Source organism: Achroia grisella, unplaced genomic scaffold, assembly GCF_030625045.1.
Source record: "Achroia grisella isolate CSIRO2021 unplaced genomic scaffold, CSIRO_AGI_Agris_v1 utg511, whole genome shotgun sequence".
Classification (NCBI taxonomy): domain Eukaryota; kingdom Metazoa; phylum Arthropoda; class Insecta; order Lepidoptera; family Pyralidae; genus Achroia; species Achroia grisella.
Window position 1 is genome coordinate 536,086 of NW_026712905.1, and position 25,051 is coordinate 561,136.

The 25,051-nt window shown below is 35.4% G+C and overlaps 2 protein-coding genes across 2 annotated transcripts in view; one reads left to right on the top strand and one right to left on the bottom strand.

Annotated features, from left to right (window-relative positions):
- Positions 1-25,051, top strand: part of LOC131846391 (hemicentin-2-like) — a 179,869-nt gene that overhangs the window by 71,244 nt on the left and 83,574 nt on the right. The window lies entirely within an intron of this gene.
- LOC131846390 (uncharacterized) lies at positions 12,443-18,250 on the bottom strand. Its single transcript, XM_059195667.1, is given in 3 exon segments — positions 12,443-16,321; positions 16,323-16,450; positions 16,453-18,250. Coding segments are annotated over 3 exon segments (5,652 nt in total). The 5' UTR covers positions 18,242-18,250; the 3' UTR covers positions 12,443-12,586.

Below are 25,051 nucleotides of genomic sequence, written 5' to 3' on the forward strand. Positions count from 1 at the left end.
TCTTTTTTCTGGCAGATTTATAACAGACTCTGGTATTTTATTGTAAAACCTTACGCAATTGCCATAAAACGAATTACTAACTAATGACATTTAGGTAAAATCAGTTTGTTATTGTTACGTAAGCTTTTATTAGTTTTTATTAGTGCAATCACTAACTCTGTTTTCGATACTTCAATTCCTTCTTTTCTATTCCTAATTGTCAGTAGTCTATATTAATATATTTTCTTCGTTTAGTCTAGTCTTTTTTCTTATTACTACAATATATTTGAAACTGTTTCTATTTTTAAAGAGCCCTTTCGTATATTGGTATTATTTTAAGTATTTGACGGGTCTCGGTGGTTTACCGGTTTAGTCCACTGCTTTGCATGTATATAGTCGCGGGGTCGTTTCGCACGGTACAGTTATTTATATTTAACAGTATGATTATTTGTATCGGTCTGGATATTTTCTATGTGTAGTATATATTTGCAAAAATGTATCTATATTTATTTATTTATTTAAACTTTATTGCATTGTACAATTGGCGGGCTTAATGCTATTAGCATTCTCTACCAGCCAACCTTAGGGGATGCAGAGATACTCGAAGGCGAATATTTAGTTTTCCTAGTACCCATAGATCAAGGGGCCTAAGATGTCTTCTCTCTAATCCTGCAATTTTAGTGTCTATTCTGTAACCGAAACACAGGTTTCAACGTTTTATAAGTCTTTCCGCTTGTTTGGAATGCACTCGTCCCCTATCGTGAAATTCGTCTGTGGTACTTAATACAATATATACATATACATATATACATGTGAGTATGGATATACATATATATATGATAGATGGATGGATGAATTTTAATAAAACTTTACAATTATATAGCTTAATTTAAAAGAGCAACACACAAGTTTCTTGCTCGTTCATTTTGTGATGAGACAGCTTTCCGAACGAGCGGTAGATAAAAAATGTTATGACTATTCAAAAGTGCTTAAATTAAGTTTATTGAATAAATGATTTTCTATTCTATTCTTATACATCAAAATAACATATATAAATTTCACGCAAGTGAAACCGCAAGCACAGCTAGTATAAATATATAAGTACATAATAGGTAGTAACAAATTCGAAAAAACCTTTTAACTCGTATACTGGCCATATAATTCACCGCTATCGCCTCTCTTCCACCAGTGTCGCCACAGAATAAATAATTACCAGTGTTGCCACCCTCACTTGTTTATCTGTACGCGTGATGCGTACCCGTATTTCTGTATTTCCATATTCAAGTGCTTTTGGTCATTTTAATCTGTTGACCGGGGCCATTCGAGTGGACCACGTGTTTTTATTGCCATTTAGGTATCATTATCAAGCCGGAATAAGGTTACTTTTGTTGAGATTTTAATTGAATTCGGTGATTATTTTTTTATTGTTTACTCAATAAAATCTGTTTATATTATCTTACTATAATTATAATGGCGGAAGTTTGTGAGTATGGACGGATGTATGTTACTCTTTCACGGAAAAACTGCTGAACGGATTTTAATGAAACTTTACAGTAATATAGGTTATCAGAATAACATATAGGCTACTAGCTACTCGGTTTCGGTCGGGTGTACATGTATTATACATATAAACCTTCCTCTTGAATCACTATCTATTAAAAAAACTGCATTAAAATCCGTTGCGTAGTTTTAAAGATTTTACCGCTTTTGCCCGCGGCTTCGCTCGCGTTAACTTACCCCTTAAGGGTGGAATTTATCATAATCCTTTCTTAGCGGATGCCTACGTCATAACATCTACCTGCATGCCAAATTTCAGCCCGGTCCGTCCAGTGGTTTGGGCTGTGCGTTGATAGATCACTACGTCAGTCACTTTTGAGTTATATATATATATATATTAGGGTGTCCCTTATTTTTCAAAGTTTTTATTTTTTAATGCATAGGTCTTAGTTTTGTTCATATGTTCCTAAAACACTCGAAAATACATTTTTATATAATTTGGAGAACGATAACCCGTGCCGACTTGCATCGAAACATGTTCATACAAATAACGCCGAACTAGTGGCACCCGTCGTATTTGCCATTTGTTTCAAGTAACTCTTGTGATTAACATATTGTTTTTATGTTTAAAAAAATGGCAGTGGAATTAAGAAGCAATAAAAAAAGTATTTTCTTAGTTGGTGACGTGAACCATCAAATAACTGTAGCAAAGTTACCGTCTAATCGTCAAGTTCTTGCAGTCCTCTTTTTTAACATTCGCAGTTAAATTTACTGTTAATGGAACGCAAATCTTGCCGTTCGAGAGTGTATTATATATAAAAGCTAGAATCCCTACCAGACCTGTGCCTAACTGTGTAAAAAAACTTGTGATCTTCACCGTGTGGAGTTACAAAAAAATTAAAAAAAAACGCCAGCTGTTTACAAGCGCCGTGAGGAGGACTTTCAAAATAATTTAGATAATTTATTCGATATAGCACACGCAAATGCTTTGGACTGGATAAAAATAGAAGAAGATAAAATATTTTTACAAAAACAAAGAGAACCAGGGCGTCTAGGATGTTTAGCGAGAGTAGATAAAAAGTTAGCCGAGAAAGAAAAAAGAACAAGACAGAGAAAATTAAAAGAAGAGAAAAAAAGACAAGATGTTCCAAAAGTTTATCGTCATCTTTAACTACACAAGATTTTATCGAAACGCAAGAAAATCCCAATCCCAATACCAGCTCTGATGAAAGCCTTAAGGAACCCTTGCCGTCAACATCTCAAATGGTAAGTTCTGTAACTACTTCAAAAAGAGGAAGGAAAGATTTCATCACTCCTAAGTTAGTTGCCACTTTAGATAGATGTCAATTAAGCATAAGGGACTCTGTCTATATACTTCAGGCTGTAGTAGAAGCCCTAGATCTCAGCTGTGATGAGTTCCCGATAAATAAATCGTCAAAGAAAAATATTAAAATAAGACCTTCTGGAGCAATGCATCAAGCCAGGTGGATGGCTAGAGCCATTTACTCTTTGAAAATATGTTTGTTGCAAACTCAATTCAAAATTAGCGCCAAGGATAAAAGAGCCCTTCAAGATATTTGTTTATTCATTGCAGTTATATATGTAAAACCATGGCTTGGATGTAGTCTGGCAGTCACGGCCCCAAATCAAGCTTTGCGCTTTTTAAAAAGTCTTAAGGAATATGAAACTGTTAATAAAGAGATCTCCAAAGCTGCCCTGAGCAAGTTTAGTTAACATTTTTGGTACTTGTAAGAAGAAATAGCTGTTTTATCACTCTTTGATGATGAAGTAGATGAACAAACTAAGACGAATATTGTAGCGAACTTACAAAGAGATAGTTTATATGATTCTGTAAAAAGATACAGTCCATCGAAAGAAGATATGTCTGATTATTTGTATGGTAAGTAGAAATACATAACATTTATTTTAGTATAGTTTTTTTTGTTATACATTTTAATTTAATTCGGTTTTATCGCGTTTATCATATTTTATATTTGGTTGGTCTAGACCTGACCTGACTGAAAAATGTAATAATTAAACCGTATTAAGTTATTTAATTTAAAAATTAAATAGTTTTATATCTTATATCCATCTTAATAAACTGATAATAATATATCTTGTATTTGCAGGAAAATCATTAAATGATTTTGTGTCTGTTAAGAGCACAAATTTATTTGCTCGTTTAAATATGGATACAGACTTCTTAAAGAAAACCGTTTCTGCATGGGACGAAGATGTAACCTATTTGCAGGCTAAAACAAGAGTTCTTTCAAGAGTGAATGATACAGCTGAAAGAGCTGTAAAACTTATGCAAGATTTCAATGGCTTAGTCACTGCAAAAGAATATCAAAAACAGTTTTTGCTGCGTACCTACAAGAGTTTTTGTGTACAAGAGCATAGAAATCTGTATCCAGACTAAAAAAGAGACCCTTAAAAGAAAATATTTGTGATGTTCATTTGATTAATAAATACTATATTCTAACTTTCTCTTTGATTATTATTATTAAACATTTTATTTCATTTTATTACACATACACACCGATAAGGGTTAAAGACAACGATTTTTAAAATATTCAAGGCTCTGTCGGCACGGGTTAATGTTGACATATAAAGATAAAATTTTGTATTTGATTAAGTTTAGGTAGTTTAAAAAGAATTAAGGGGTATGCATTTCGATATCTGAAAAAAAAATTTTTTCACCCATATAAGGGACACCCTAATATATATATATATATATAGATAATAATTAATATACCACCACGACTGATATCCATTATGGGGTTTTCAGCTATCAAAGTTGAGGTGAACTGTTGGTACAAAAAATACAAAGTTTGAATCCAATATGGCAGACGTTGGATTCAAACACTCTATTTTTGGTTTGTTATCAGTGTATCCCTCTATGGGAAGTCTACAAAGATTTATGATGCCTACTTGATTCGAATTAGATTGTACCCGCAACCATCTATATCTATACATCTAAATAAAATTGGTGGGTCTGTTTGTAATATTGATATAACCATTTTTTACTAGATGCATATGAATATAAATACGGTACATACACCAAAATAACATTTTTTTTAATTTTTGTCTGTCAGATTCAGATATTAGCCGGAACAAACAGACAGACTGTTTGTTCCGGCTAATCTCTGAAATGGCTGTACCTATTTTGACGGGACTTTCTTGGCAGGTAGCTGATTTAATAAGGAGTAACTTAGGTTACTTTTATTTTAGAAAAATATAGTTAAAATCCACGGGGCGAAGTCGCGTGTACAGCTAGTCGTAAATAAAACTACAGGCCGTCAGTGTCAAAGAAATATGGCGGTTATAAAATTATAATGTTAACGTAATTCTCGATTTTTTTCAATTTTCACTTAATATATAATGACCTAAAGAGTTACGTAAAACTATAACATTCATTGAGTGTAACCACGAACACGCCTAATTTAGAAAGAAGGTTTATATAGAAGACTATCTGTTCCCGCGACTTTGTCCGCGTGGAATTTAACTATATTTTTCTAATAGAATATAAAAGTAGCCTGAGTTACTCCTTATTACATCAGCTACCTGCCATAAAAAGTTCGGAAAAATCGGTCCAGCTATTTCAGAGATTAGCCGGAACAAACAGACATACAGACAGACAAAAATTGTAAAAAATGTTTCTTTGGTATATGTACCGTATTTATACCGTGCCTATTAGGCCGTGAAATTACAGGATAAGAGGCATGACATCTAAGTCTTTTAGAATGGTAACACATGAGTGAAATATGGGAGTGTAACTGAATTATAATTTAAGTTTGATACATATATATAACAACGAATCTGTACTAATATTATGAAGATGCAAAATCCGGCTCGAAGGACCATGAAAAACCTTGAGGTTCTAAGGGGACTATAAACCAAACACTTTACTCATGTCTATATATATGGTTTATTGGTCTTTCACAAAATACAGGTACACTTAGGTCGATAGAACCGTACAATATTCTCGAACATTCTACGATTAAATAGAAAGCATGACAAAACCTCAACTGATTTTGCATAAAACGAAACGATGGCGCGTTTTACTTTTATGACAGCGCCATCTAGTGACATGTGTGAGAATATATTTCTACCAGTTATAGTTTTTTAAATTATCATATTAAATACACATTATTTATATTATTAACCGGGTCTAACGAATAATTTTATGGCAAATAAAGGTATTTACCACTCTCAACGTTTCTCAGATAGCTCGTGACCACAGCTATTGCAATCTAGTCGAAAGGTAGAGAGAAGTAAATACCTTTATTTGCCATAAAATTATTCGTGTTAAGACCCGGTTAATAATACAAATAATGCAAAATTTGTTAGTTTAGATATTTTGGGTAATTTGCGGTACTACTAATTTGATTTTGTAACTTATATTAAAATTGCATAGATTATTTATCGAGGTATGCTATAAGCTGTATAATATCACGCTCTTACCAATAGGAGCGGAGCTGCTGAAAAAAAGTTCTCAAAACGGGGAAAAAGGAACGCAGACGAAGTTGCGCGGTCCGGTTAGTAAAAAGTAGAAACACGCTCGAACTACTGCAAATGTTTGATCTGTGTCAATTGTAACAAAGGAATTGTCCCTGGCAATCCGATGTTACTGTTGATTTTCGAAAATCTCCAAAACTTCAAACGGGGCCCTTCGTCCATGAAGACCGTTCGCGCTTCACCGATTTTATTGAAGCCTGGAAATAAACCACGTTCCTTTGGACAAACGTTTGATATGACATCTCATGTGGTTATGCCTCTCTTTCTCTCATATCATTTGATTCGTCATGTGAGAGGATTCAACGAGATTTTGCGATGTATCAAAATATATACATATTAACCAATCTCCTAAATAATCGAGCTGCACAGGACCGATTGTCATGGAGATTTTTGAGGGTGGCATGATGAAATGATGATGATGATGATAATAATAATAATAAGGTCAGGATAACCTTTAACTGTAACTTGTAACACCGAAGAAATTCAAGAATATAAAATGTATAAATAAATATTAATAAGACAATTCACACAGCGCCATCTAGTTCCAAGTTAGCTAGCTAAAGCTTGTGTTATGGGTACTGGATAACTTATACAAATACATAAATATTTTTTTCCGTAAATACATGTATATTATACATAGAAAACTCCCAGACCGATACAAACAATCATACTCATGAATACATTTGTGCTGTGCGAGGAATCGAACCTGCGACCATCGGAAGTAATGCGCTGTGCTAAATTGCTAGACCACCGAGGCCGTCGAATATGATGAAAATAAATATACTAAAAAAACCGGCTTTCATCTCAAAAAGTTCTTTTACCTATATCGATGGATTTTATACAAAAGGTGATTATTTTTCTAACTTTCCGTTGATGAAAATATTGATAACATACACAAATAATCCAAGAAACAGCAAGTAAAACCACTGCAACCAGATTCAAATGTACTCAGTGCAATATGGGCGCGATAAATGTTTCTACCACAATGTGTACATGCCTTCTGTCTACCTCATCTAGAAATACAGTCATATACACTCTCGACTGCCTCATGCTTTGTGAACAGTCGACATTATGGTGGGTGATAATGAAGGTATTGCGTGACAAATCCAAAAACATTAGTCGAATTGAGCAGCTTTGTTTGAAGTTGGTTCAAAAGCAGATAAAACAATTGTAGTACATATATTAATATTTATATACTAGGCAACAGCCCTGGCTTTGCACAAGTGTACCTAGTTATATTAATACAGACTGATATTTAACCCTAATGTTGTATTGTCTCTTCCGACAACAGAGAACACAGCTTATAAACCAACCAGCCAGCAGCAGAACCAAATTTAGCAGTCACAAAGTAAGTTGCTTGGCTGCTACAGTTGGTAAGACAAACCTTTATACATACACAAGTACACACTCTATCCTAAGGAGATAAAAACCATCGCTCCTAAGAATATCCTGCAATTCTTGTCCAGGACAGGCCTAGGCAGGGAACTCTAAAAAAAGAACGAGCACTATAAATCTTTGCAGGTCGCAGCGCTACAGGTCTTTTAGCACTAAGTAATATAAAAATCCCTTTTACCCAACCCACATTTTATCTAATCCCGAATTTTGTTTAGAAACTCTGTTAATATTAATGTATAATATTTAAAATTATTTTTATTGAATCTATAATCGAAACCATAAAGCAAAATTATATAAAGTTCATCTCATTGTATTAATCCCATTACAATTGTTTTAATACATATTTCTACAACAAATGTACCTCGATAAAATAGATCGTTCCGGTAAATGATAAATTTCCTTGTTTAAAATTTCCATTTTCCGAACTATGTCGCTATGATATCATGAGAAAATTTCGCGGGCAAAGTAAGGAAAGGAGACGACTACGTACGGAAAGCGTATCCGTTCCCATGGGAGTTTGTAAAAATCCTACCTTACTCTACGTATATATCCCATAACAAACCTACGTGCTGTGAAGAGGCGAAGTAAATCTTATCCATTTTTATGAATACCTATATCGATGGATTTGGACACGACCAAGGCCTATTTGTTATCAAAGACTCAGAGCTTTAGTTTCTATAGTTATATTCTATACTATAGTTCTATTCTTATATATTTAACTTATAAATAAATTAGATAGATTTGTTTATGTACTAAAAAGAATTCGACAAGTTGCTACTCTACAAGCATCTCTTTCATGTTATCATGGCTATGTTTCGTCACTACTACGATATGGTGTAATATTATGGGGAAATTCTGTAGACTTCGAAAAAGTATTTAAAATACAAAAAAAATGTATCAGAGCACTATGTGGAGCGCATATAAGGGACAGCTGCGTACCACTATTTAAAAAACTTAATATTTTCCCTCTACCTTGTCTGTATATATAATATATGAAATGTGCATGTTCGTTGACAAATACCCACAAAAATTAAGAGAAACTGTGACATTCCAGAAAGTAGAAGTAGACATAAATACAAGCTATATCTCCCTAAACAAAGATTGGCACTTTTTTCAAATAATGTATATTGTATGGCCATAAAAATTTTCAATCATCCTCCAAACAATTATAGAAATTTGAATAATAAACAATTTAAAAGTAAATTAATTAAAGAATTACTAAATAAATGTTATTATTCCACAAATGATTATTTAAATGATAATAATGGATTGTATTAATAGTTTTAAATAAAACAATTTGATAATAATGTATTGTAATAATAATTTTAAATATAATAATGTGATAATAATGTAATATAAATATTATTGTAAGATTTTACACGTCGGAAACGGCAGGGCATGTTTGAAACTATTATAATCTTAAGACCATTATGTACACATGTTCCAGTAAATAAATTGAATTGAATTGAATTGAATTGAAATATATTTTCTATTTATCCCTGTGTGAGATAGGCGTGAATTGTAACAAAAATTGTAAATTCTTCGTTATAAATTCCTAGTGCATCTGTCATTATGGGCTCACTAGGAGAGGAAAGGGGATTGTTAGTAATGTGGACTGATGGTCTTATTGCTAGCAATGTACCATGTGAGATTAAACTCCACGCAATTCCCCCTGGTAACCATCGTGGTAAATTCTTGGTGAATTTGTCACGATGGGCTAACTGACCTGACCTCATGTTCATCTTATTATCCTCCACTGGTGCCCCGCCAGCGTAAACCGTTAGCGCAGGCGGGTACATCATTCTATTATCATCCATAAAAAAAACCCTTGAAACCATCAATATAAATTGTATACTTAGTATGAATAAAATAAAATAAATTTCTAGGGTATCTGTCGCGATGGACTAAATGGCCTGAGTTTAGACTCATCTTATCATCCTCCACTTGTACCCCGCCAGCGTCAAACGTCAGCTCAATCTAATGCACCATTTCATGATCATGAATTAAAAAAAATATCTTCCATGGTCCACTCATACATCCACACACACATTTGTTAATATTATTTGATCTCGAAACGTTTTCCTTAGTTGCCCGAAGAGAATGGGAAACATGGTTGGTTGTACCTTATACTAGTTATACAACCCTATCTTACTTCCAAAGCACAAGCGTGTACAATAAACAAGAAACCGATAACGACTCAATTATTACGATTATTGCTGGGTCGAGTTCCGTTTACGCTTATTACAAACCAATACGGTCCAATTTCGCTTATCACAGATTAACGATATAAACCTTTGGTAATAAGGTAATAGAGTAGGCAACTTTCCGAGCGAACTTAATACATACTGGCCGACTTATATACTTATTAGTCTGCTAAATCGCGTATCATGTTTAATAATATTAATAACAATACGACAGCCTCGGTGGACTGGTAGTTTAGGACACCGCTTACTTCCGATGGTTGTGGGTTCGATACCGCGTATGGTACAAACATTTATATTCACGAGTATAAAGTGTTTTCTATGTACATTATGTATGTTTTACAAAAAAATGTGTCTATACATTTATATCGGTTGTCTAGTACCCATAACACAAGCTCTGCTTAGTTTGAGATGGGAATTGTCCTAAGATATTATTATAATAAGAACCCTGGACAATTCACACAGACTAGGCAAAGGTATTATTAGTTATCTTGAATAATAACCCCATTGCTAGAAATCAAGTTGACCTCCATGCGGTTCCCCTATGTTTATAGGAGTATATTGTCGTGATAAATTCAATCCCATTGCTAGCAAAGTACCATGCCCATTTCCGGTTCCATTATCATCTATTAAACCACAAAAAACACACAGAGTCATCAAGTCCGAAGTTAAACAAGAATATTTCAATACACTTTTTTTTATATAACAAACACCTAAACCAATATATACCAGGAAACATTTAATGTTTGCATTGCGAGGAATCGAAATATCAACTATCTAAATTCAAGCGGTGTGCAATAGCACTCAACCATCGAGGCTGTTAAAATGTAATAACATTAAAAATTAAAATATTAATTACTATAGAAACAGACAGAATCTTTTGAATAACCATTTTTATTATACAGCTCATTCGGAATGCAGACTCAGTCAAGAAGAATGAGCAAGAGACTTGCCTGTTACTTTTATAAACAAATGTTGTTTAATTTTACATATTTAAGAATTTATAAGAATGCAAAGTACAGAATACAAAAATATAGAAACAAACAGCACTTACTTTTTGATTTTGACTGACAACATCATTTGACCGTATTTAGAACCGAGCAGCTAGAAATCATGGTAACCAACATCTTTGTGACCATTAGCTGTGCGGCGAAGTATTGCATCTCTGTGCATTTTCTACCGCATATATCACGAGGAGTGTTCAGAGGAATTGTTCGGATTAATACCAGCTACTGTGTTTCACCACCGTATCACCCGCTAGAAAAAAAATACCACCCTGATCATTCTTCTCAATTCGAAAGCATTCCGAACTTACGGTAGATTTGACATAACACAAAAGTCTGTAATAGACCTACGTGAATAAAGATATTTTGATTCGATTTAATGTATTTATACAACATTTTCTGTTCAACAACAATATCTGTTATCGAATACACATTTGGTTTACAAATAGCAGGATGTCGTACCATTTTGAACTCTAAACTCTTCAATTATAAAACTCTAATTTGCTTGCTAGCAACTAAAGATACATTCGGAATACGAATTCAATTTAAAATACACAATGCAATACATTCCGAACGAAATAAAATCGTACGGAGCAAAAGTGCAGAACTTAGAAATAGTAGCGACCGCGACAGGTTCAGTTGGAGGTAAACACAAAAGTAATTTCATTGGGATAACGAGCGAAAATCGACTATAAACTAATAGGAATAAAGGCGATAGGATGTGCGGGCAGTAACTAGATATTCCTGCCAATAAATCGAGGTTAGGGGAATTTGTAACAGCGGAGACACACTGTCGTATATTTGTACGAACAATTTGCTTTGCTTTTTGTTCCTTACAAAGTTTAACGAATTTCTATCAATTTATTATTGGTTCTTAGTGACTTCTGTTTAAAATTTATTGTTGTCACTGTTAGAATCACTAATTATGATGACAACTTAGGCTTTGATGCCGGTTACCATGGAGCAGATAGAGAAACCATAAAGTAGAGCCCGTGACTTGTGACACGTGTGTCAGTTTAAAATGCATTAACACTTACCTTCACTAGTTGTAGTATCCTCCTAACCCTAACTAAATCCAGGATAATCCCGCCAATGTCTACAATATTAACAATTACATAGTCTTTAACACAATTCACTTTAGTATTTAAAATACAAGCGGCAAGTTCTGTGATCGTCGACCGAATGTCGTGGCTTACAAAAACTCCTTCCTCTCACAGAGATGCGTGGGGGTTATACGCAACTAGTTCAACGATACCGAGTAATAATGAAACTACCTTCTTTTAATATTTTAAACTATTGGATTTTTCTCCCAATATTAATGTAAATCCTAACATCACTTACGGTTTTCGAGAGTAGGGTTCCTGTGAACAGGGACTAGGATAAAATAGGCTAATGCCTATATGATCAGCCAGAATATATATAATATTAGGGAACAGAACTGACGAGTATATAATCATTTATTGTGGTTTACTATATTTAGAACACACAAAGTAAATTCGTATTTATTACTAGTATTGACATAACCTAATTATACAACTAAGAACCTAAAATTAAAAAGCTTAAAAAAAATATATAATATGATGACTAAAATATATTATTAAAAGGCCTACCATATTACCATATTATACCTACCATATATTATTAAAAGGCCTACCATATTACCATATTATACCTACCATATTTTATACCATACAGACCGTATGGTATAAAATATGGTAGGTCACGGTGATGGCAAAAACGAAGACTTTTAAAACAATTGGATTTATTTTCGACACATAAATTTTATAAGGTTAATTAGAGATAAGACGTGCGGTGTCGATCGCATCTAGGTACAGACTGCGTGGCGTCCGTTGCGCCGGTTATAAGTTTTTTAAAAACGACTACGACACCGCACGCAGAGACAATAACATAGACAAACATCATTTTAATTATTTTGTTTTTTAAGGCACAGAACGCGTCGCTTACACACCCCACCCCAGTGTTGAGCCTAGCTCAGCACTCATTATCCATCGAAATACGAACGACACGCGTCACCGGCCGCTTCAAAATGCCAGACTTAGTTTTCAGTTCTACGACCCTAACTCGACCATCCCTTCCTGGAAACACCTGCTGAACCACAGCTTTCAGCCAGAAATTACGAGGTGCATCAGGATCGACAATAAGTACAAAATCACCTACCTGTATCGGTGTCTGGTCGTACTGCCATTTACGCCTAGATATTAGGTCAGGAAGCACTTCTCTGACCCACCGCTTCCAAAACATGTCAGCGAGCCTCTGCGCCTTACGCCACTGTTTACGTAGGTACAAATCAGAGTCATTAAATACACCAACAGTTGGCAAATTTGATGACGAACCCAACATAAAATGATTAGGAGTTAGAGACTCACTACTACCTACTTCTACCGATACATGTGACAAGGGTCGACTGTTGACAATATTCTCAACTTCCGTCAGGAGCGTGTTGAGTACTTCTTCACGTGGTGCACGTTCTTTTAAAATTACCCTAAGTGAAGTCTTGACACTCCTAATAAGTCGCTCCCATGCCTCACCCCAGTGGGGACTGGCAGGCGGGATGAAGGTCCATTCCACTCCATTATTAGCTGCTTCATTTGTTAGCCTATCAAAATCTACCTCATTTATAGACTTCTTCAGCTCAGCATCAGCGCCTCTCAAGTTTGTACCATTATCAGAGTACAGCATACGAGGCCAACCCCGTCTTGCTGCCATTCGACGAAGAGCCATAATGAGGGAGTCAGAGGTAAGTGATGACACCAGTTCTAAGTGGATTCCACGGACGGTCAAACAAGTAAATAAAACTCCATACCTTTTCTCTCTATGTCTCCCCACAGTGACCTCCATGGGTCCAAACAAATCCAGACCACAGTGTGTGAAAGGACGCTGATGATGAGCCAGTCGTGCTTCAGGCAGCTCTCCCATTCTCGGTACCTGTGGTTTTGCTCTTTTTATTCTACAAAACATACATTTATATGCTACATGTTTTACGGTTGGACGTATTCTAATAATCCAATATTTCTGTTTCAGGTTGTTTACAACGGTTTCCTGGTTCCCGTGGGCTGTCTTCACATGGTTGTATCTAACAATTAATTGAGATACCTGACTACGCCCGTCCAAGATGATAGGTCTCTTCATTTCAGGTTCAACATCCGGTGCAGCATCTATGCGGCCGCCGACACGGAGAATCCCGTACTCATCCAGAAATGGAGATAACGTAAGTAACTTACTACCTTTTGACAAACAGTTACCATTTTTAATTGCAGCTATTTCATCACCGAATGACTGTTCTTGTGTATATTTTAGCAGCAATCGCTCAGACCTCTTCATGACTGTGCAAACAGTCTCAATCTGCTTTCTACACTTGTATATAAATTTTAGAATACATGCCGTAGCCCTCACCAGTCGTAACCAGCATGAAAATCTTCCTGGGTCAGGTACAGGTAAGTTACAATCTTCATGTTGTATTATCATTACTCGTTCTAAACTCATTTCATTTATCTTATCGATTATATTCACCGGCCACGATGACTCATCGCTGTATAAGAATGTCGGACCTCTAAACCATTCATTTTTAAAAAGAGAATTGTCGTAATTTTCTCTCGTAGCGAGATCAGCAACATTTAATTTTGTAGGTACATACCGCCACTCCTCAGGGCGGCTTAGCTCGTCTATTTCACCCAGCCGGTTTGCTATGTACGTTTTATAGCTACGTGTATTATTACATATCCAGTGTAGCACGGTACTAGAGTCGCACCAAAAATAACGCCTTACTGGATTTATTTTGTGTTCTCTGATTATTGTATCTGCCAACCTCGCAGCCAATAAAGCAGCTTGCAATTCCAAACGCGGCACGGTAGTATGACTCACGGGCGCGACACGGCACTTGCTAGCTATGAATGACATACATATATCTTTATTTACGTACCATCGCCAGTATGCGACTGCGCACATTGCTTTAGTCGACGCATCGCAACACAAGTGTAACTCTAAATTACTATATTCACTTCCAGCCAAAACCTGTTTCGTAGCGCCTGTAACTACGTCATTGCAGCGGGATGTCGTAGCGCAGCTATTAGCTACGCCAGTTTCGTAGCCGATAGCCCGTTCGGTTACGCTTGTAGATGTAAGAGAGGTGAGAGAGGTTATGTTTACCTGAACTGATGTGCTACGTTTTATCGCTGACTCGCTCCCACTCGTCGCTGCTTGATACCACCTCGGCAGACGGATATTTTTTATTTCACTCGTTAGTACATTGACCCACTGACACCATTTTTTATGTATGTCATCTGTTACTAAGTCGTCCCAGCTGATTCCAGCGCGCCAGGTATCTTGCAACATTATTTTACCTTGTATAGTAAATGGCGATAAGAATCCAAATACATCGAATATTGACATTATGACTCTGAGCATAACTCTTTTTGTTGGTCTATTTTTACCATTAATTATGTCATGTGGTATGCGCTTGAGAGACACATCGAACCCCAACTCGTCTTCGCGCGGGTACCATATCAATCCGAGCGTACGTTCACCTTCGCATTCTTGATCTATTTTGAACTTTACGGCCGTAGTACCCAAGGACTCCTTTGGAATACTATCCAATACGGCTGGACTGTTGCTAGTCCAATTACAAATATGAAAACCACCTGATTTGTGAATTTTACTAATATTACGTACCATTGTTATGGCGGCGGCCTCGTCTGGCAAACTGTCTATGTAGTCATCCATATAATGTTGATTACATATCGCTGCTACGGCGTTTGGCATCGATGACTCATACCTTAGTGCGTTTTTATTCTTAATAAATTGAGCTATGAACGGTGAACATTTCGCGCCAAATATTAATGACGTCATCACGTACGTTTTTTCATGTTCTGCAGGACTGCTTCTCCACAGAAATCTGAGTGCGTTCTGGTCTTCTTCTCTTACCTTTATCCTTAAAAACATATCTTTTATATCGCCGGTCACCGCTACTCTGTTCTCCCTAAATCTTACCATAATGCCGAACAGAGATGTAAGTAGGTCCGGCCCCTTCAGTAGATAGTCATTTAATGACAAACCATTTGTGCCAGCTGCGGCATCGAAGACCAGACGTAGTTTTTTTTTATTTGGGTTGTCTACCCCAAAATGTGGTAAGTACCATGTCCGTGGCGAGACACTGCAGTCTTCCAACTCTCTGGCATAATCATTTTGTAATAAATGATTAACACGTTCGACATACCTGTTACCATATTCCGTATTTAACATAATTTTCTTTTCTATACCTTTTAATCTGCGTACAGCGTTAGGGAAGCTATTTGGCATCCTGCAGCTTTCATCTTTCCATGGTAGCCCAACCTCCCACCTGCCGTTGATGAGTATAGCAGTTTGCTCCATCACTGTCAGGGCACGGATATCCTCAGCATTCTCCCGTGGCTTACCTGACACTCCCATGGACTCGATGGTGAATGACCGTCGCACCTCGTCATGGATGTCTCGTAACATGCGCTCGCTCTCGTCGACTGGTAAGCTGTGTAACTCAGAGATAAGGAGGGTCGAGTGGGACGATTGTTTATGTTCCGGTATACCTAAACAACCATGTATACACCAACCTAAGGGAGTGCGTGTAGCGACGGGTTCATTCTTATTACCTAAACTAGTTTGCAAAGGAATTAACAAATGATAATTATCCTGCCCTAATAGTATTTCAGGTTTCAATTTTTTTACACACAATTTTATTTTTAATTTTACGCAAATTTTTATACAAGTTGTAATTAACAGTAGATAAATCTTGTATAGGCAAATCTAAATTATTTATGGTACGAGCTTTTACAGTATACACATCATTATTATCATATGAATTACAGAGAAAATATCAAAGGTTACAACAGTAGTGTTACATAAATTTACAGAATTATTCCATGCACCACACATACGTAATGTGTCGCTGGGGCCGCTCAGTCCCGCGCGGTTAGCGAGATCGGTAGTTATGAGCGACACAGTTGAACCGTCATCAAGTAAGGCGGTGGTATTAATAACACCGTATGGTCCACGAATTTTTACCGGCACTACTTTTAATAACACTTGTTGATTATTTACGTTAATATGGGTCACAGTTTCACTCACGGGTGGACATTCGTTCACTTGTTCGGCGGTGACGTTGCTAGTCCTGCACCCGGTGGGTACGGGGTAGTGCAGAAGCCGGTGGTGCGCTCCGCCGCAGCCATCTTTATCGCAGGCGGGCGCCGGACATGTTTCGCGCTCATGACTTGACAATAAACACTTGTAACAAAGATTGTTACGCTTAATGTATCGCCATCTATCTTTTCTTAGCGCTTTTTTAAACTGCGTACATTTTGTTAAATCGTGTCTTGAAACACGACAGTATTGACACTTATCATTCAGTACTAAAACAGAATGTGATCTGCTACTTATATTATTATCATAATTTTTATATTTATCGCTGCGTGCATTTATTAAGCATAAGTTAGATGTTGCGGAAATCTTTACTGCTTCTTGAGTTAGAAATTCGGATAATAATTCTAATCTAGATTTCTTTCTTTCTAGTAACAATGTGTAACTATAATCTGACCACTTAGATACAAGAACAGTTGGCATCTTAGATAATAATAATGTAAATGCATCTATACCTTGTAAATATTCCTGGCGGCCGACGGCTCGTGTTGCTTCCACGAAATTCTGCACTTTCACAGCAAAGTACACAATGTCCTTTTGATATTCTTGTGACACTGGATGTAACTTTTTTAATTCTTGTATCAAGCGTGATATAATTATATCTGGATTACCGAACCTTAGTTCCAGTGTCGCCATTAATTTATCAGGAGTTACGGCGCTGATGAGTAAAGCTGATACCGCTTCCTTTGCGGCTCCACGTAGACATTTCCGTAAACGCCATAAATTTTCCTTCGGATTGAAGTTGCAGACTTCAGTCGATTCTTCATAGGCCTGTTTAAATTGCAGCCATTCCATGGGGTCCCCTGAGTAGTATGGCAAATCCTTCGGCGTGCTCAATCGAGACAATAGTTTAGCATTCGAGTTGCTATTCGCAGAGGCGGCGGCCATGTTCTTTAGAGCGCTTGCTAGCATCTGAACTGTAGTACCATTAGTGCCAGAATCTATTGCTGGCGGACACGTGTCACCCTGTTGAAAACCATGATCGTGGGCAAACTGTGTGTTTTCCAATTCTTGCTGGCTGTGCTCGACCCACCTCTCCACATTACTATTAATGTTGGTGCGATTATCCTCTAGGTCTGGACTGTATTCTGCTTCTAAATCAGCTAGGTCTGCTTCCAATTGTTTGTCAATTAATTCCATTTGAATTTTAGCTTTCTTCTGTGCAGCATCGAGTTCTAACTGCTTTTTACGTGCCAGTACAGATGAATACGAAGACTTCGTGGACTTTGCACGCTTCGTTGTAACGGGCGTCGACGGTTGGCATTCTTCTTTACAAGTACCCGCTTTTGAATTTGTGCTCATAACGGTCGCCGTCTTCTCTTCTGTAGGCTTCATATTACTCGGCCGTGGCGTATCTTGATACTGTTCAGAACGAGGATGCTGCTCCGTCTGCATGCAGTCCTTATTGCCTGCAGTACTTCGGGTGCCTACCATTGTGTGCGCTGGTGGTGTACGGTACATAAATCCGGCCGAATGACCAAATGTATGGTATAAAATATGGTAGGTCACGGTGATGGCAAAAACGAAGACTTTTAAAACAATTGGATTTATATTCGACACATAAATTTTATAAGGTTAATTAGAGATAAGACGTGCGGTGTCGATCGCATCTAGGTACAGACTGCGTGGCGTCCGTTGCGCCGGTTATAAGTTTTTTAAAAACGACTACGACACCGCACGCAGAGTTATTGTCTCTGCGTGCGGTGTCGTAGTCGTAAAAATGATATTATTTTATTTCTTACTAATATAAACGCGGAAGTTTGTGAGTGTTGGTGGATGGATGGATGTTTGTTACTCTTTCACGCAAAAACTACTGAATGGATTTCAATGAAACTTTACAATAATATAGCTTATACATCAGAATAACACATAGGCTATAAATTTGACACCGGTGAAACCGCGAGAACAGCTAGCTAGGAATACAATGTTTATAAAAATATGACACACGCGCAGTATGTATGTATGTATGTATGTAGAAATTATCTGCTTTATTTATGGCCACGTACTCCAATCCGATGTAGTTCATCACGCCAGTCAACTGGAATATTATATAATAATAATACTGAAATATAAACTTCACGAGTGAAACCGCGTGCACAGCTGGTAAATAACTCCATAAAGAATAGTTAATAACTGCAATAAAATATGAACATCAAGGAAGAAATAACGCTGAATTTATTCAAGACTCTCTTTGTTTCAAACCATTATAAATTATTAATACAACACGGCTTATAACTATATATATGTAGTGTGGATAATCTTTATGTACATATGTATATATAAATTGAGTTTGCGGTACTGTTTTTGCGTACTAAGCTTTATGGGGTTGTTGAAGCTTAAATATGCATTCTACGTTAAATTAATATACGAATGTACACTATATACTATGATGGTAATAATATATATATATGTATATATATTATAATAATAAAAATTATTAGTTATTAAATTAGGATTATTAGGATTCTTTTATTTTATATCCGAGGACAATTCACTCAGCGCCATCTAATCCCAAGGTAAGCAAAACTTGTGTTGTGGGTACTATAAATATATAGATATTTTTTTGTAAATACACACATATTATACATAGAAAACACTCAGACCAAGTCAAATAATCATACTCATGAATACAAATGTTCGGACCGTGCGAGGAATCAAACCCGCGATCATTGGACGTAAAGCGGCGTGCTAAACCGTTAGACCACTGAGGTCGCCAAGTATACGACTGAAGATTAAATTAAATAATTTAATTATTTTTAGCGTTTTGGTTGATTAATCGTTAATATTTTAAGAAAGGTGTTATATATGAGTGGGAATGAGGACAGAGAGGAAGGGTGAAAAAGAGATGGGTGGACTGTGAGAAAGATATATTGGCAAGAAAGGGAGTAAATAATACTTTGTATATGATTAAGTTTACTACTATATTTCAAAGTGCAATAAAGAATTTATAATAAATAACAAGATGACTGCGAATAGAGATGAATGGTAGAGAAAAATATATTACGTCGACCTCAAATAAATGGGATAAGGAAGAAGTAGATGATGAGCGATTTCGTTGAAAACTCTTGATGTGAGCTATATCATTCCTAAAAATTTGATTAATTAGATTTTTTTTTTACTTAACACAGAATTTGTTTAAACAAGGAATTTTTGAAATTAGTGGCATTCAATCAAACGAATAAAATTCTTCAGTTTTATAATTCAATTTCAAAATATCTTTATTCATGTAGGTCTATTACAGACTCTTATAATATGTCAAATCTACCGTCAGTTCGGAGTGATATAGAGATGAGAAGAACTGACAAGAAACTCAAAACGTATTTTTTTTTAAATAAATGTTGTACATATTTACAATAATACAGATTCATTTAAATTCAAATTTGGGAGAATAGAGTGACCAGCAGCATATGCTATTGCAAAACAAAAAAATCTAATTAGTGTTCGCAACGTGAACAGACCAGTCCCCACAAGCAGCACCCGTTCACGAGTATGACGGATGAGCCAGCCATCATTGCACTGAACCATATTAGAGAGAGCACATCGACCCGGCCCACCACGCCGCCACAAGTTTGAACTTTATAGCGGGCATGACTGTTTCAAGTTACTCTACTACGTCATTTATATTATTTACAGCATAAACTGTACCAATCACAGTTTTCACCCATTACAATATTTAATTTACATTACTTAAATTACAATATATAATATATTGTAATTTAAATAATGTAAATCAAACTAAATTTACAATAAGTGTCTTTATTGTTTAATATAGCGCTAGTTGGTAGTTTGTATTCACACACTTCAAGTTAAAAATGTAAAGCAACAATCAAATTATTTAAAAGAGCAATACTCAAAATTCTTCACCATTCTTCTTGTAATGAGACAGTTTTCCGAATGAGCGGTAGATTGAAAAAAAAATGTGATGACTCTTCCAAAGTGCTTCAATATAAGTTTATTTGAATAAATGATTTTCTATTCTATAAAGTCATTATACTTATATGGATCGATAAAATCGAATGTGAAGCAAAAACTTTGTACCCCTTTTTGCGAAATTTGCGCTGATGTAGGAAATTTCGTAAAAGGGGGATGAAATTTTGTACATATGGTTTACAAATAGAGGGAGTGCAGAATGCTAATATTTTTTAAATATAAAAAGGACATAAAATCAATAAAAAAAACATTACAGACTACCATGTAATATATACAGACAAGCATAGATATATAAATAGAAATAATCTTTATCCAAATAAACTCAATACAAGATAGAAGAATATAATAGAATAGAATAATGTTCTAAAAACCTTAAGAATGTTCAGACTTAATTTAAATTAATTATGGTCGAATTTAGACCATAGCGCGACCACTCTTTCCATTAATCTTATTAATATTATAAATACGAAAGTTGTGAGTATAAATGGATCTTTGTTACTCTTTCACGCAGAAATTACTGAACGGATTTTCTTGAAACTTTACCCTGATATAGCTTATACATCAGAATAACACATAGGCTATTTCACACCGGTCAAACCGCGAGCACAGCTAGCTAGGAATATAATATTTATAAAAATATGACACACGCGCAGTATGTATGTATGTATGTATAAATTATCTGCTTTATTTATGGCCACGTACTCCAATCCGATGTAGTTCATCACGCCAGTCAACTGAAATATTACACACACTTCGTGCGTTCGTTAAAAAAATATTTATACAGCACATTTATGCAAAGCTTTATCGAATACTCCACAGTCATTTAGGTCTCGGTTGGAGGTCGTTACATTTTATGGCGAACAAAATGGCAGCCACTCAGACATGCTAGCGGCTGCTCAGATGTATATATATATATATATATATATATATATATATATTATATTTAAGAAATTGTGATTTTAGACGAGGTGTGCAACAAAGATTGGGTATTTTTTATGTATGATAATGGAATGGTGCACCCGACTGCGCTAACAGTTTACCCTAGCGGAGCACCTGTGGAGGATGATAAGATGAGCATGAGGTCAGGTCAGTTAGCCCATCGTGACAAATTCACGATGGCTTCCAGGGGGAACCGCGTGGAGGTCAACCTGACATGGGTATTCATTACTAGCAATAAGGTCATCAGTCATTTTTAACAATCCCTTTTCACCCCCAAAAGGTTGGGTTGATATATTGTGTTGTGATTTGATTAAAAATATTTAACATTAGCTGTGCCCATGACTTCGTCCGCGTGGAATAGTGAATTAATAGAATAAAATATTTAATAATGTAACTGAAAGCCAAAGAAAAAAGTCATATCATTCCAGCTTTGACATTATTGTAATCTCTATATTAAAAAAACAAGTTTTACCTATGATATGTATATATGTAGGACAAATCCCTCCAAATAGGAAATATAAAAAAGGTTGGTATATAATACTTTATTGTACAGATTATGTAGGAAATGAGTACAAAGGTAACTAATTCTAAAAGAGGGATTTCTTTCATTCAACCTTTGAGTGACTGAGAGGAATTGTGGAGTAGTAGAAAAAGGTACTATAAATAATAATAGTATAAAACTAACAATAACTAAATAAAGACTAGTTATATATCTTAAAAAGCGATCAGATCTTTAGAAATAACTTTAATATTGCAAAGAGACTGTAAATAGTGAAAAATATATAAAATAAAAAGAGGCCGATCAAAACTTTGTCAAGTAAAATTTTATTACATAAAACTACATATAAAATATAAATGTAATATTATATACAACATAACTCGATCACGGAACAATAAAAATGGTCCCTCACTATTCCAGAAGTCGTAAACAATTTCGCTGTACTGAACTACATTCATATACAGGCTGTTGTTATCAAAGAATTTCCCGTTCTCGAACATTCCATAATGTAGGGGGCGACGACGCAATTGGCGCTCCCACGCAATTACATACTAGCAGCCATTGTGTACGAGCCCTAACATGCTGGTAAATGTTGTTGACTTGTGTAACTTCATAGGAATCGTTGAGTATTTCTAATTTTATGGTCTAAAGTATACACAAAGGCTAATCACAATCGCTTTTGTGTTATTTTTATTATATTTATAAGTTATATCACCATTATGTAGGTATTTGCTTTTTTTTCTCCTGTTTGCATTCTACCCTGTTCGATATTTAAACCCTTTTCTTGAGGTCGCCTTGAAACGATTGCTTGTAGCAATAAGGTAGTTATTATACACGTGTTCTTTGATATGTTATTATTGTTTATGTATTTTCTTTACTGACCGATGGTCATAGAGATTTTTGGGGGAGGCCTTTGTAGCAATGAACGTCTTATGAGCTAAAATGATGATTATGATGATTTTTTTTTACTGTACTATCTTATCTTATACCTTATACCTTACTAATAAAGTATATTCTGTCTATCTATCTTTTTTCGGACTACTTTACTATCATACTTTATCGAATGATATAATGGGCAGATGGCACTCCTAACCCACGGAAGGACTTATGGAGCGGCTGAAGGCCAACTCCTGCCTGACGGATACGACTTACTCTGAAGGCACGCTAGGGGTACGAACTTCAGCTCACGCTATTGTTATTTCGATCCCCGTTTGAATTGGAAAGGAGTTCGATCAGGTCTATAGCTTTTGCTGTGTATCTTAAAAGACTATATACATATATGGAAAATAATAACAATTGCATACAAATTTGCTACAAGATCATAACGTGCTCTCTCGTACTACTCGTAACTCTAAACTTCGATCACCTCTTTGTCAATATAATATTAAGATTTTGTATTTAGTGCATTTCCTATTGGACACTTTAAAAATAATATGTCATTGTTGAATAATATATTAGGCAAATGAATGTAAATTTTGTACATGCCAATTTTACTCTACGTTAGTTTGTGGTTAACGGTATTGGTGGTGAAATTAGCTATACACTGTATTCATATATGAAAAGAAATTAACACAATTTGTCGATGGAAAATAATTGAATAAAAATACAAAAATAAATAAGACAATTGTGAATATTGAAGAATACTTCATCATTTCTTATCACCTTTTAGTTCCTTGTGATAATGATCCCTTTATTATTTTTTTTTCTTGCAAACCTGATTATAGCTGGAAAGGCTGATCGCAGATAGAAAAAAAATTTTTACATGTTTTGGCAGAATATAGAGAAACTGTTAAATTTACCCCCATATATGCAGGTATTATTCCTTCCTTGACATTCATATTTTATTTCAATTATAACGAATTACAACTCTTCTCTCAATCTCAATTATATTATAAGTATTTACTAGCTGCGATTTGACCCGCATGAATTTATAGCTTATATGTTATTCTGATGTAACTATATTACTGTAAAGTCTCATTTAAACCTATTTAGTCATTTTTGCGTTAAGCAGTAACAAACATACATCCATATATTTATTCACACGTGTTTGTAATATTAGTAAGAAGCCTAATACTACACAGAACTACCTACTTATGACAATATTTACTACCTTATTTTACCATATATAATACTAATAATCATCATCATCATCGCAGCCCGGAAGACGTCCACTGCTGGACATAGGATATAAAGATGAATATATATACGACGATCGGTCCTGCGCTGCTCGCATCCAATGCCTTCCAGCGATCTTGACCAGATCGTTGGTCCACCTTGATGGAGGCCTTCCCACGCTGCGTCTTCCGGTCCGTGGTCGCCACTCGAGGACTTTACTGCCCCAACAGCCATCTGTCCTACGAGCTATGTGCCCTGCCCATACTAATATATAAAAGAAATATATTCCACTAAAACACGTCTTTTTTGAAGGCAGTTGAAAAGATATAAAGATGAATATATATAATATAATAGAGTACCCACATGCTTTTTCCTCTCATGTCAATCTCATTATATCAAATCCAATCCTAACTAATCTTAAAAATATTAAACAAAATTTAAATAATTGCTGACTGAGAGGGATCTCTTTATCAAATTGCATTTATCAGCTCATACAAACACAGCACAATCTGTTGTATCTGGCTAAACAGAAAAGTATTTTTAATTCTAAATTTTTATTTAAATTTGTACTACATTCTTTTATGTACTTAAAAAATTCTGTCTTGTCAATAGTTTCCTAATAAATATCTCCGTGTTCCAAGTATTTTTCTATAGTTTTCGTATTACCTAAACACAAATAAACTTCAATACAATCTCAGAAGAAGGGGCTTGTAGTATGCTGTGAATAATACCCACATCAAATTCCTTGATTTCAAGTTTTAATAAATAGTACCCTCTCTGCTCGATTC